Source organism: Micromesistius poutassou (assembly GCF_964030765.1).
Source record: "Micromesistius poutassou genome assembly, chromosome: 17".
NCBI classification, from domain to species: domain Eukaryota; kingdom Metazoa; phylum Chordata; class Actinopteri; order Gadiformes; family Gadidae; genus Micromesistius; species Micromesistius poutassou.
The window spans coordinates 13,185,367-13,200,081 of record NC_140287.1 but is presented as its reverse complement, the minus strand read 5'-3'; the positions used below and the strand labels follow the sequence as shown (position 1 = coordinate 13,200,081).

At 46.5% G+C, this 14,715-nt stretch overlaps 3 protein-coding genes across 3 annotated transcripts in view; all 3 read left to right on the top strand.

Moving 5' to 3' along the window:
* dph6 (diphthamine biosynthesis 6) overlaps positions 1-8,394 on the top strand; it is a 57,154-nt gene extending 48,760 nt beyond the window's left edge. Inside the window, exons 13-14 of the mRNA XM_084481772.1 lie at positions 2,717-3,116; positions 7,856-8,394. Of these exons, the coding sequence (XP_084337898.1) occupies positions 2,717-3,116; positions 7,856-7,974 (519 nt within the window). The 3' untranslated portion in view covers positions 7,975-8,394. The remainder of the gene's footprint in view (positions 1-2,716; positions 3,117-7,855) is intronic.
* A 1,793-nt stretch (positions 8,395-10,187) lies between these two features.
* On the top strand, positions 10,188-13,959 carry LOC311361982 (uncharacterized protein). The gene is made up of 2 exons (XM_084481779.1): positions 10,188-10,323; positions 10,632-13,959. The coding sequence occupies exon 2, from the start codon at positions 10,680-10,682 to the stop codon at positions 13,725-13,727; it is 3,048 nt and encodes a 1,015-aa protein (XP_084337905.1). The 5' UTR covers positions 10,188-10,323; positions 10,632-10,679; the 3' UTR covers positions 13,728-13,959.
* Positions 13,960-14,304: 345 nt separating this feature from the next.
* The window catches only part of aqr (aquarius intron-binding spliceosomal factor), a 54,524-nt gene continuing 54,113 nt past the window's right edge, over positions 14,305-14,715 (top strand). The window contains exon 1 of the mRNA XM_084481615.1: positions 14,305-14,377. The gene's annotated coding sequence lies outside the window, so the exon portion shown is untranslated. The remainder of the gene's footprint in view (positions 14,378-14,715) is intronic.

The following is a 14,715-nucleotide window of genomic DNA, read 5'->3' as shown; positions in this document are numbered from 1 at the left end:
ACACATGTTTATCTACAGGGGATTGTTCTTGTTTTTCCTAAAGCTTTTTAAAGTTGGGTTATTTATTAATATTACTTCTAGAAACATTATTTGCATGACAAAAATATATAAAATTCTGCATTTACTTATTTTTTACGGCTTTGATGGACACTTTTGACTAAGATTTATTTCACTTCAAAAAATTGTTTTATCTGATCGTCTTTACAAAGGTGGAAGTGATTAAGGCGGTTCCTCCCACCCCCGTGGCTCCTTTGCTCTCTTTATGCACTCAAATCGCGAGTCCCCCGCAGAGTCTCGCTTTCTCTAAATACATTTTGAACAAAATGGTTTGGACAAATGACGTAGCAGAGACTGATAGAGAGAGAGGGACAAAGTGAAAGAGGGTTGGAGAGAGAGGGGGAGGGATAGAGAGACAGAGGGGGGTCGAGATAGAGAGAGTGAGGCATCGACAGGCAGGGAGTACAGATATTTGAGAGGGAGGGAGACCCAGAGAGAACCAGAGAGAGAGAGAGAGTGTTTTTGTGGAGGTAGTAGGAAGAGGAGGGGCGGCCGGGGGGAACAGATCTACTGTAATGTGGACGGGCGGTGCAGTAGTGCGGAGGCACGGAGCCACATACTGAAGGCCCCCCCGCCGGGCAGGAAATGTAGGGGAACTGGCTAAACGGGCCGGCCCCATCAGCTCCCCGCTGCTCTCCGCCTTTACACCACTTCCTTATTACCGTGTTTACCGTTCGGCTTTCACGCCTCCCGGCCCACTGACCGGGACCCCGCCGCACACTGCAGGCCCCTGCCACACGGCGGGTTAGCGGGAGAGGGGAGGGAGGGGGAGGAGGAGGAGGAGGAAACAGGGGGAGAGAAGAAAACAAACACAAAGAAGCAGGGTCACACCCCCTCCCACCCTCCCTCGTCTCCTCCGCTGTGCAGCAGTGTGCCCGAGCACAGCAGACAACTGGCTGCAGGTCTCTGGCTTTACCTGTCGGCCGTGCATGGGGGGGAGAGAGAACAGAGAGACGAAGAGAGAGAGAGAGAGGTTGAAGAATATGAGAGAGAGAGAGAGAGAGAGAGAGAGAGAGAGAGAGAGAGAGAGAGAGAGAGAGAGAGAGAGAGAGAGAGAGAGAGAGAGAGAGAGAGAGAGCCCAGAGCAACACATCAAAATCAAATCAAAATGAATCCATCAGTCTCAGGCACTGCAGTGCTGTGCTATCGCTCTCTCTCTCTCTCTCTCTCTCCATCTCTCTCTCTCTCTCTCTCTCGCTCTCTCTCTCTCTCTCTCTCTCCATCTCTCTCTCTCTCTGTCTCTCTCTGTGTCTCTCTCAGGGCAAACACATAGGACATGTAGTTGTCCGACTAGAGCCACTCAGACAGGTGGTTTGGATCGGGCCTAGCAGTGTCTGGGACGGGTCTGCTGGGAGCGCCTCAGATTCCTCCTCGGGAGTGGACGCTTGGCTGCTCCTATAGTTCCCCAGCACCCAAGGCCTGCAGGGTGGCCTTTAAGCATGGCTGAGCAAGGCTCCCTTCTACACACCCCACCCCACCGCCGACTTACATGTTGTCACTTCTCTCTCTCTCTCGGCTCCCTGGGCAATCACTATTGACAAGCACATGAGTTCCCCCCCCGCCACCACCCTCTCCCGCCTCCTCACTCCCTCCAGGAGAACACTGGAGGGTGTTTGCCCCGGAGTGCTAATCTCGCACGTATCAAAGCCAGAGGGCGTGTGCGCGCCCCACCTCGGTCTGTCAGGCAAAGCGCTCCATGCTGATAGCACTGTTGTTGTTCTGAGTGCTCCGCCGATGCCAACGCCGGCCGGGTCACGCCGGGGTCGGTTTGTCGAAGTGCAACAAATACTAAAATCCTGCACCGTTCTGCGCTTCGTCTTGTCAATGATTTCTCTTTTTTTTTTTGTTTGTGTAAATTTCAAAATAAGAGCGCATGCACCCTGTTATTATTCTGCACTTACCAAGTGCGGTGTAAGTGGATGAAAATTGATCTGGCAAATTGAAAAGGGGGGTTAAGTGTTTTTCGGCCTATCGACTCCAGCCGAAATGACAGTTGTATAAAACAACTAATTTCTCTCCCATTAGCCGATGAAGCCACCAGCAAGTATTATTAAAGGGCCACATTTTGAGCGCTGCTTTAGGACATTTCGTTACTGATAATGGCCCCAGAGGTCCGGAGAAAAAAAGATATGTCTGCACTCCGAGGCAGGATTGCTCCTAAATGTATCGTGAAAGGGTGTGGATCTGCCATAACATGTCAAGAAAGATCGTCTCGGAGGTGAAAAGCCCTGAAAGAAGCTGTCACGTTTGTAGATGCCGTGGCTCAAAATGAAAAACGTTTTGCGCATTTTGTTTACAGTTTCCAGTATGCCGCATGCATTCTCCGTGGCACCCTTTCACTGCTATTATTGTACCACGCAAACTTACCCGCTAATTGATATCCTGTCAGTCGGTGAGAACGGCCTGCTCTGGTGGATGATTCGAGAGTGCTTCTATACTATGTTATTTATAATAATGTTCTGCAGTGATGGCCCAGCAGGAGGGCTCCCCACGGCTTTACATTTAATTGTAGAGCTTGGCGCGCACTGTGTGCAGTTTGCCATCTAGTTCATTTAAAAACGTTGAATTTCCGCTCTCTCTCTGTCGCTGTATCTCCCTCTCTCTCTCTCTCTCTCTCTCTCTCTCTCTCTCTCTCTCTCTCTCTCATCCATATCTCCAGGATCTCCCGAGTGATCCGGAGGATCACCGAGGCGGGCCCTTATTGGTCGCCGTGGTGCCCGCCCTTCCCAGGGGAGCGGCCGTCGAGCTCCACGCCACCGCCGTCCGGGACGACCCCGCCGACAGGACTTCCTGTCAGCTGACCTCCGGGGCGGCAGGCCTGTCGATCGAGAGCCACGCGGTGGTGTCCGGCGATAAACAGAACGCCACCCTCTCTCTGTCACTGGTCCGGACCGCGCCCGCGCCCGCCGCCGGCCCCGAGGCGGCCGGGCCCCTGCTGGAGGCGGTCAGGGCCGCGCTCGGAGACACCCTGAAGAAGATGACGGGCGACGGGCTCGTGCCGCTCTGTGCCAGGCTCTTCTACACACATGACCACCCTCTGGCCAATCGGATCGCCGCAGGTATGTCCGTTAAAGTGACGCAAGCGACAATGGGAAGGAAAGCTTTCAAGTGGGGCGGCCGCGGCTCAGGAGGTAGGGCGGGTCGACTTGTAACCAGAACGATGGCTAGTTCGATCTCCGGCTCCTCCCAGCTGAGGGTTGAGGTGTCCCTGAGCAAGCCCTAAACCCTAAGTGCTCACGACGAGCTGGCCGTCGCCCTGCACGGTGCGGATGGTCAGCTAAATGTTGCATTTAAATGTAAATGTGAAGCTGCTTCAGAATCCTGTTATTTAAAGAGCAGGTAGGGGTGAGGTCATCTTGCGCAAGGATGCCTCCATGTACCGGATCAAACCCAGTATCTTTCAGCTTGCCACTATATATGCTGGCCTCCCACAGCAAGGGATGAGATATTGTGCAACTCGGTGTAAATATTGTTGTTCTTTTGTTTTTGTTTGTGCAGTGGAAATATTATTCAAATCATTTCTAAATCACTTGTGTGAAGGTGTCTCCTGTGTGCCGGAACCCACAGCAGCTGGCAGTGTATTTTGTCATCATTACAGATATATATATATATATATATATGTGTCATTGTCTTCCTCACCGAAAGGCAAGCAAAGAACGCTATTGTTTCAGACGTTCCCTCTAGGTAACGACGGGACAGCGAGAGAATCCATCAGGCCGACTGAGACGTCAAATCATCTCACACGCAATTCATTAACATTTTTGAATCGGCGCCAAACCCACCACCTCCCTGTCGTTACTTTAGCCTTGACATGCATCTTCTTTATGGGGGCACATCAAATTACAGTCAGCCGTGATGAAGAGGAATTAGCTGTTCAGTGTTCACGCCGCTGCACCTATGTGCCACGCATCCGGCGCGAGCGTTCTTTGTTTTTGTCACGGGCCATAATTCAATGTTGTTTCAGACGGTCTCCTGGGTAATCTCAGGGGAGGGGCAGGCGAGGGGACATCACTCCTAATATAATTATGCTAAGGATACATATACAACATACATACACACACACGCATGCACACGCGCACAAACACACTTTCAAGGCATACACATCTCCCTTGATTGACACGCTTTGTCCTTACAGCGTCTCTGGGCATGCCAGGGTGTGACCCCCCCCCCCCCCCCCCCCCCATCCACCGCGCTCATAACCATCGGTCGTTGGCTCGCCACTCAAGTGGAATCCTCCGTTACCTCTCCCTGCGTGCACAGCCGGGCCCGGCGGAGATCCCACACACACCCACGGGCCGCGTCTTCACGGGTCAAGGCCCCGGCGAGCCGGTCGAGCAACCCCCCAAAAGTCAAAGGGAGGGAAAAGCAACACCTCTGGCTCTAACCGTCACAGCTAACGTGGCTACCGCTACTGTCAGAGAGCAGACTGCGCGCGACACTGCGGCAAATGTGACTGCACACGCACACACACACACACCCCCCCCCCCCCCCCCCCCGTCATTCGATTATATGCGTTAGGATTCACCGCTGATAGACACGGCATATGCTTCACATGAGACACTAAAACATCTTGTCGCAACGTATTATTTACGACGCAAAGGTTTTGGGCCCAAAACCTCAACTTTGAACGGCGACAGCTGACAGTCTTGCAGGAACACTGTTTATAACAAGAGAATGTTACTTTTTCTCTTAAGGAAGTTTTGTTTCCTTAAATAAATGAGATAAATAAATGTTACTTTTCTCTTACAGACACTCTTAAGTGTTGTTTATATATTGATCTTTCAAAATGTCGCTTGCAGACGTATTATTCTACTGTTTTATATACATGTTTAACCAAGTGCATCCATCATGAATACGATTTTCCTAAAGGTATGACCCCTCTTGGGACACACACACACAAACACACCTGGACTCTTGACCATAACAAACGCATTCACACTAACCCTACACACACACAGACTCTTTACCAGAACACACACATAGACACAGACTCTTGACCAGCACACAAACAAACACACCTGGACTCTTCACCATAACACGCAAACACCTGGACTCTTGACCGGAACACACACACATTCCCTGGATTCTTGACCAGAAAACACACACATTTGGACGTTTGGCCAAGTCGTTTGTTCCACCTGGCGCAAATGACGCGTCTCCACGAACCATCGTTGGCTAATTACTCCGTCGTTTAGTGGTTGATTTGAACCAGTTTGAAAGGCAGTGTAGCTTGACCAAAACCCAGTGGCTCTGGCCTAATGCCCCGGCCTAGTCCTTCATGTCACACAAAAATCCCCCCCATTCTGCACTCTGCACTGCAGTAACAGCCCCTCGATCCCATCCCTCCGCTTCTCAACAATAGCGTTACAAAATTCCTCCATTAATCTATTTGGGGGAGAAAAATCGCTTTAGCATAAAAGGGATAAAATAAATGGTTTTTCTGGGGGGTTTTGGTAACACAGAACGATTTTAACGGCCGTTCCCCACTGTTGTGTGTTCACCGTGAAGCAGAATAATGAGCGTGGATGGTTTAGTTCCATCCCAGTGCTAATGTGATTGCTTTTAGGATCTAGTGTAATGGCCTCTGTCCACCGGACCCCCTCCTCTGTCTGAAGCCCAACCACGGGTTGCCAGGGTTGGGGTGGGGGGAGATAGTGCCAGCGTGTGTGTCGGATGAGAAGCCCCCCACCCACTTGTACCACTGCTGCATGTGCTTTTTACCCCTTTGAACATGGCAACCCACCCTAATCGCGGAGCCACTCAGTAACTTTGCTATCGCACCTGTCACCTTCACCCTCTATTATGCACTACTAAGCATGTGTGTGTGTGTGTGTGTGTGTGTGTGTGTGTGTGTGTGTGTGTGTGTGTGTGTGTGTGTGTGTGTGTGTGTGTGTGTGTGTGTGTGTGTGTGTGTGTGGCATCGGGCATCAGACAGATCCACTTAAATAGAAGAGATCCCATTCATTTCCTCTCTGGTAGCCTGAAGATAAAAGGGGCATTACATGAAACGGGGCCTGTGAGCAAGATGTCATAAAAGGTCACGTTTCTTCTCTACGCCGCTGCAGCCGTCCCCTCTCTTGTGTTCTCTGTGGTTCGTCCGATTGCTCTGAACTGCATTTCCCAGGGTGCACCACATGCATTGATAAAATAACACACATATAGGCTTTAACATCCCCCCCCCCCCCAAAAGCTCAGAGATTTCAGTGGGGGTGGTGTTTAAAGCTGCAGTGCATATTAGCTAATTAGGCGTGTGTGTCTGTGTGTGTGTGAGTGGTTATGCATGCTGCGTCTCCTCTTAATCGGAGAGCATGCAGCATTAATAAGGGGTGTTAAACCGCCCGTGTGACCTGTCCTCATTTATCTCTGTATTAGTTGCCATAGCTAATGAAACGTGGCTCATCAACTCAACTGTGACCTGTCCACAGTTACCACAAAGGGAGTGTGTATCGTTTAGAAAGACTGATGGATTTGAGTGGAGAAAGGGTTTGAAACAGCACATTGGCATCACTTCACAGGCAGCAGGGTAGTCTTGCGTTAGGGCGTTTGACTCCCAGACAAACGTCATGGTTTCAAACCTTGATGTCTGCAGTCTACCGATAGGCATCCTAGAGCTTGCGGATGTCATATCCCTATCTGCTCATTGATGACAAAAAGTCACAAAAAAGCAACTAAAGTACTCAATAGCCAAGATATGTTTGACATCCAAATGTGTGTTTCAATGACTTTCCCATTTATGTAATCAAAGTATAACCCCAAACAAACCCTAACCATAAACCTACCCCCCCTAGCTACTGGATGTACTTCTCTGTGGCGGCCATGTTTGTTGTCGCTGAGTCTCTTGTTCAAAAACCTGCTAAGTTGTTGGACTGGGGGGAGCAAGTTAGGACGGCCGAGCGTATGGCACACAACACTCGTGACCAATTAGAGGAAGAGAGAGAGGAGGCGCATCCCCACGGGCTCCTGCTAAATGGACAGGCTGTCATCAGGACCGGGGCTCAGAGACGCTCCATGAATTCTCCCATGTCCACTGTCTGTCTGCCACACACACACACACACACACACACACCAGTGCTGACTGAAACACACACACACACACACACACACACACACACACACACCAGTGCTGACTGAAACACACACACACACACACACACACACACACGTGCGTGGGGGTTTGTGTGTGTGTGTGTTTGCTCCAAGATGGATCTGCATGGTTTGTGTGAGGCCTTACAGTAGCTCACGAGTGACCAGTCCTTGTTGACCATATGCCTACTCTGTGGGGAGTGAGGCAGCAGGGGGTCGTTCTGGATCCAGCCTGTCAAACGTCGGAGAATGGGAATCATTTGTAAACACATCTAGTGTCTGATGGCAGATGAGTGTAAATATGGGTGAACAGGTTGTTTCACTTTCCTTTGTTTCATATTTGTTCGACCAATCAGGTGGCTGGAGGCGGGGGTCTGTAAGCTCGTACTTGGCGAACCCAAACACGGCCAGCAGTAGTAAACTGTAAAAAGTGTCTGTTGAGGTTTCAAAATGAACACCATGTAGACTGGCCACTGTAGAAATACACTTATTCAAATCCCCTTCTGGAAGCTTCAACCAAGCTACAACCTTTACAATTTTTGGTTTCCGGCCCAGGCTCTGTGCCATCCAACCCACACAGTTCTGCTATAAGATAGAAGGACTGCTGGACCTAAGATCACATCATACTAAACTTGTATGAAGTTATCATCGGATCCTGCCTACATCCTAACCCTTTTCTTTCTGTTCTCACTCTTCTACTGTCTCCTTCTACCAGGTCTCGGTGACTGTTTAAGAACCTCTCTCGACCAGTCCAGTCCAGCGCTTGCCTTGGTTCCAGTTCTGGACTTGTCCGACTCAAGGATCCTCCATCTGTCCTGCTGGCTTAGTGCATAGCCGGAGAGGCCCTCTGCAGCCAGGCCACGGATCTTTACTGCTCAACCAAATAATCAGACTTCCTTGATGCCTTCTAACTGAACACACGCAAATGTGGAGGAAACGCTCAAGATGCGCCATGATGTGGATTATTAATCATTATGCTGGACGGTTGGCATGCACATCTATGTGTACGTGCCCCAGTGGTACTGATGATGTGTGTGTATCAGTATGTGCCTGTCTGAGCAGCTATGGCAGGAATTCAACCGCTGCTCCAACAGAGGTCCGTAATGCTGCAGCTGTTACTCCTGCCGGGGGAGTAACAGCTCCGGGTGTTAAGACGGGAGGGGGGGGGGGGGGTGGCTTATAGGATCTAAAACAAATAGAGATACCTGCATTGTCCCAAAAAGACTGCATTAAAATGTATATTCCTGAACACCCATGCTGTGTCTGCTGCTCTTTTAACCCACCACCCCCTACCCCCCTCTCAACCCTTCCGCCCTCATAAAGGCCCAACACCATCTGTTCACCGAGAGGCAAATCTATAGGTTTACTCGTTGACTGATGGTGGGTGGGTCGCGGGGGGGGGGGATATGTTGACTGTCCCTCCCTGTCGTGCTCCACAGGACCGGGGTGTGTCATTATCACGTAATAGGCAATCAACACGGAGCACCTGAAAAGATTAATCGTCTTTATGCTCGCCATCGATTCTCGGGGGCTAGGTTGGTTAATGGTAGAGGGTGGCTACCACATACAGCTGCAGGGAAAGTGTGTGTGTGTGTGTGTGTGTGCTTGATAGGGGGGTGTGTTTGTATTGACATGGCGTGAGGGGGAAAACAACACTATCAGCCATTGCTCTTGGAGTATTTCTCCTTTCAAAGATCATGAACGGTATTGACGAGGTGAATTGGCGTGCATCTTCTCCACCCAGCCACGCCCCGTTATTCTCGTCATTGTGCTTCTGAAAGCAGCAACAGAGTGCTCTATTGATCTGTACCCGACTTGATGTGTTTTCGTTGTTGCTATCAAAAAAGTTTACGATAGATGGAGGCTCGCGAGCCAGAGCAAAGGGATTGTTTATCCAGGGTTTGAAAGAAAGGCAAACAATTATGTATGTGCTGTTTATGTATCAAACTAGTTTAACCTTAAATGTATGTGGCATGTGCTAATGTTTGTACATTTGGCTTTGAAGGACCTCAATGTTGGATGTGCTGAAATTGCACTCGTGACCTGCTGGTTTTGGGCCATATCTTTTTTTAAACTAGTTATTTAAACGCCTTCATTACTATAACAGTGCTACACATACTATCTGAGATGTGGCAGCCAGGAACAAAAACATTAAATATGTTGCTTTTGTTAACACATTACCCACACTACCCAGAGACCAGGAGTTGCCTTTCTCATTTTTTTTCATAAATTAATGAAGACAGGGTGACATTTAGCTCTTGTTTTGTGTTGTGTACAATATACCATTTATTCCATGTCGACCTGAAACCGCTGTATGCACAACGTTAGCGGTCGTGGCTAACATTGTCCCTTTGTGCATGCAGTCCCTGTCACCTCCCTCCGGCCCTTGTCATTGTGGCCTGGCACATGGACCTCAACTGAGTGCGTCCTCCTCTGGGGCAACCCAGGCTGATGTCTGTGACTCCCTGTCCCTCTGGCAGTAGACTCATGGGGGAAGCCATACAGTCACTTTGTGCAGAGGTCTCCCAGGTCCAGACTCTTTTTGACATTGCTATGTATTGTGTGTGGGTTTGTGTACCACTATGTGGTTTTATGAAAGCCTGTAGTAATTTTTCTCCCGTCCTCGCTATTGTGTGGTGTTTGGTGCCCTCCTGTGGTCAATTTAGTTTATACAATTTAGTTTCTGTCTGACTCTTCTCGAGTTGGCCTAATTGTGTTGCATATATACGAAAAGTATAGTTTTAAAATGGTTTTACGATTCTTTATCCTTAAATATGTATTATGTATGCCTATATGTTCGTAGTATCCATTATATTGATATATGAACCGAAAGGAGAAGCCTTCAATCTCTTACATTAATATTGTACACTAGTACACATCTCAAAATACAAACGTTTTTTTTTTCAAACGGATGGCTTCATTAACATTCATTTATTGGAGCTTTCTTCGTTGTGGTAAGAAATGTTGCTCAATGTGGAACTGAACTAACCTGAGTACTGAATATATTGTTTCCGACCGTGTTGTTCTAGAGACGTACGTGAGAGATTCTGTACTTCGCAGTCAAGCTATCGCGAAGCTACAGCGACAATAATGAATAAGACAGTGGCATAATTACGTTATAACAAACAGCGAAACTCGATGATCGTTTAAAATGCATGCTGTCATTGATAAAAGGCAGTAAAGGTATGGTCGATTCATATTCAAATCAAATACTGACTAGAATAATTAGAATACATATTAGACGCTATGTTAAGATACGTTAGCTTACTGGTTGTTTGTTTGAATTGCCACTTTGAACGCCAAACAACGATTATATTGCTATTCTGAAATGTATGTGGCCATTTATAATTGCGATTATTTATTTGTAAACGGTCTGTTTCTTTTGATGTTAATCAAAGAACGCATTCCATTTATCCGTGCCGTTACAGTGGGTTGTGTGGGTAGTAGTATTGTCATGTATTTAAAATATCTATTTTACTTTCCTTGTCCAGGTCTGATGAGATTATCACAAGCAAGCGGCTATAACAAGAATAACAGACATGCATCGGTGCCCGGTTTGTCTGAAATATTTCCCTTCTCCTTCTAAACTCCAGAGACATAGTTTCATCCACACTGGCCTGAAACCTTACTGTTGCACGGACTGTGAGAAATCATTCAATCAGCCTGTCCATTTAAAAAGACATTTGCAGAAGTGGCATCAACATCCTTCCACAGAAAGCTTGAAGGACAACATATTTGCTAAGGATATACCTTTTCTACCATCAAACCACATTGACCAAATAAGCCTAGATGGTGGTACTGAAAAAATATCGTCATCTGCTCAATCTGTTGTATCACCCCAGACCAAACAGAAAAGCGATACTTTACCACCGGAGGTGTGTATTTCGTCTTCAGAGAGTGACGGTGAAGTGGAATCCACCGAACAAGTCAAGGACAACTTAACACATTGGAACCATATTGCAATTGATGGATCATCACACTCACAAGCTCAATATGAAGTTAATTTTGCTTCAGATGAGGATCTATTCTATGTCCAACAGGAGAAGGCCTGCAAAGTGTGCTTCAGGTCATTTAGTTCAGCACATCAACTTCAGATTCACTTGGCAGTTCATAACAAACATAAACCTTTGGATGACAGGATATATCGGAAGAATTCAGCTGATGGACTTATCCCTGATGGATGCAAAGCAACTAAAAGCCACCAATGTCCCACCTGCCTTAAAGGATTTTGTGCACCTTCCAAGCTACAGCGGCATTTTTTGATTCACACAGGCCTGAAACCTTTTACCTGCATGCAGTGTGGGAAAACATTTCGGCAAGAAACCCACTTGAAATCCCATCTTTACGCAGCGCATAGAACAGCGTCACCACTGAATGATCCGGAGGTCGATCTAGGAAGTGCGAGAGACACAGAGACGGGTGCACTGTTCTGTCATGAACCTCCTGCTTCTCAGTCTCAGTCCTCTCTACACTCCCCCCGTCCCCAGGAGGTAAATCGGTCGGTGGAACTTGAGTTACAGTGTAAAATAAGCTTAAGTTCCACCAAAGACCTGGAAAACTCACAACAAGGAAAATGTGGAACAATTGATACTCCTGTATCAAGTGTGAACAATAGTGGCAATAACCACCAAAGTATTGACTCAGACATGCAGAGTGAATCATTTGGATGTGAACAGGTTCGAAGCAATAATGGCCGTAAAGTTGTAAAGCCATTTCAATGTACCTTCTGCAGTAGATCCTTTCGCCTGGAGCTGAATCTACTGCGACATTGGTACACGCAGCACAGGAAACAAAACAGATTCCAGAGCTGCATTTCTGTGTATGGAAACACAAACAGCACTGCATTACCATCAGCGGACCCAATAACGCTTAATTCTGAGGAAGTGACATCACAAGAAAACCGCATAACAGAGGGTTCTGATACTGACATTGTTGTTAAACATGAGACATGGAGTGAGGATATTAAGGATTTCTTTCCAACTGATAATACCACAGCACCAGACCAGCACAGTGAAACACTGCAAGCCCCAAGCCACAGTCTGGGAATAATGAGTGGAAAAATGATACACCAGTGTACTTTATGCACCAAAACATTTCCAGCCTCATCAAAACTTCAGAGGCACATGATGTCTCATACGGATCAAAGACCCTTCCGGTGTCAAATGTGTGAAAAGAGTTTCCGTCAGAAAACACACTTACGAGTCCACTCTCGTACACACCTCTGGTCCAAATATCACAGACAACGGTCTTTTTATATTAGTAGGCCACCGTCGCGCATGGCTGGACACAGCACAAAGCCGGCAGTTGATGTCCTTTTCCCCAAAACATGTGTACAAATTGATGCTTTTGACAAGAAATCTGTGACACATGCATTTCCCAAAGTAAACCGTATTCAGACTCTGGCTTTACCAAATGTGGAAAATCCCAGTAGAGATCTTATGCCAAGTACTTCCTATATGAATTCAACAGTCAACGCAACTGTACATTCTAAAGGACTTCTGAAAAAGGCGCATGCTTATAAATGTGCACGTATACGAAATGGCTCCCAGCACAGATGTCTACTTTGTTTAAAATGTTTTCCCTCTCCCTCCAAACTTAGAAGGCACGAGATGGTACACACCGGCTTGAAACCATTCCAGTGTCTAGTGTGTGGTAAAAGATTTCGCCAGTCTCCACATCTGAAAGTTCATGAGAGAACTCATTCTGAGGAGAGGGTGGCCATGCCTGTTCAACAACCCAATGGACACAGCGAAGAGCCTTCTAGTGGAGATTATAATCAAGAAGACTGCACGACAAACAGTCATGTGCAGTTTAAAAACAAAATCAAGGGATTTATGCCCAAACATGGCACCTATGCTGAGTTTATTGAAACTCATGAAGAGGAAACGAGAAAGGGTCAACCACTTTATGATAGTGGCACTGACTTTGTATACAATGGTCTTACTCCATCGTTTAAAATAACAGACACAAACTGGCAGCCAAAGTCGGAAGTAGACAGACTTGAAGAAGACGTGGATTTGGAGGATGTGCATAAGGAAACCTGTAATGACCTTGTGAACACATTCCCCTTTGAACTTGCCCCTGGCATTAAAAAACTGGTTCAAAATGAGGGAGCGATTCGCCCACCTGCACTGCAGCAAGAAATGGGGGCGAACACACAACCTTTTAGTACAGAGAAACTCTTTCAGTCCAGCAGTTTTTCTAATTCTGATGATCACGTCGATACACACATTGTGGGAACAGGAGGTTTAATGGCTGAGAAACAACCCTGGGAGGAAGAACAATTGACAAACAATTACTGGTGCGCACCGGTAAACACTTTGGAATGTAAAAAATGCGCAACAACTTTTGAAACGCAGCAGGATTTTCAGTGCCATGCATGTGACAGAAACGGCCAATCAGAAACCAATCAGTTGGCCCGAAAATATCGCTGTGATGTTTGCTTGAAGGGGTTTGCCTCTCCCTCTAAACTTGAGAGACATTATATAATTCACACTGGTCAGAGGCCCTTCCGTTGTGAAATCTGCAGCAAAACTTTCACCCAAGCATCACACCTTAGAACACACCAAAAATCTCATCAATTATGAATATAGGCCTGATAATATTGTTGATGCATTTTGGCTATGGTGCAGACATGGTTCGGAGCAAATTGTGTGATGTACATGTAATGTATGTGTTATCATGATTGCTTGGTATCTTTACAAATTGTACAGTCATTTTTATTTGACCAGGTCCCCTATATATGGTGGTTTTATGTAGTGTTTTTATGCATTGTTTTTATTGATTCAATGATTTTAGATTTTTTTTTCATAAGTATGAATAAAATAGCTTCAATCAAATCTATTTGGTTTCCTTACAAATTCTCTTTTTTATTGTTGGGGTTGTATATTTCCAAATAACTCTCCAGTATTGCAATGTGGGAGTTTGGAAGATACATACTAACATTGTTTTGATGACCTACAATTTTGAATTTCATAAATGTATTTGTGATAATATGTATATGATAATATGCATATTATTAGTTGTTGTAGCGGTGGTGGTAGCACATGTTTTTTTTTAATAAATGGTGGACGCTTAGTAGGAACCAAGGACTTTGGATTTTGGTTTCCTGGGGGAGCACTTACAATGGCACACTCGTACCGGAAGTGAATTGAAATCGTACTCAAAGCGTTTAACCGGGCATGTGTTGCTAGTTGGCAAGCGGTGTTTACACAGATGTAAACAAGAATAAACGATTGTGAGTTTTTATTTTAATTATCAATGAAGTAGCTTTACGTCTGAATACACATACACCTCATGACCATTTAATATTGCCTCGTGTTTACTAGCCTTAATTACTGAACATGTATTCCCATGTTAGCTGCGTCTTCACATAGGTACACATACATCATACTGAGATTACTATTTTACATTAAAGTGAACCTAAGTGCGGTCGTAATTATTGAAAGATTAGTAATAAGTGTGGGATTCATTCATTAGCTGTATAACTAGACTATATAGCCGCAAGCGAATACGAATAAGTTCGCATTACTTCGATCTCTTGGAGGCAATTCCCTCCATAACGTACCCTTACTT

What these genes read in the sequence shown, in the direction of transcription:
- LOC311361982 (XM_084481779.1), top strand. Translation starts at nt 10,680, where the DNA reads ATGCATCGGTGCCCGGTTTGTCTGAAATATTTCCCTTCTCCTTCTAAA.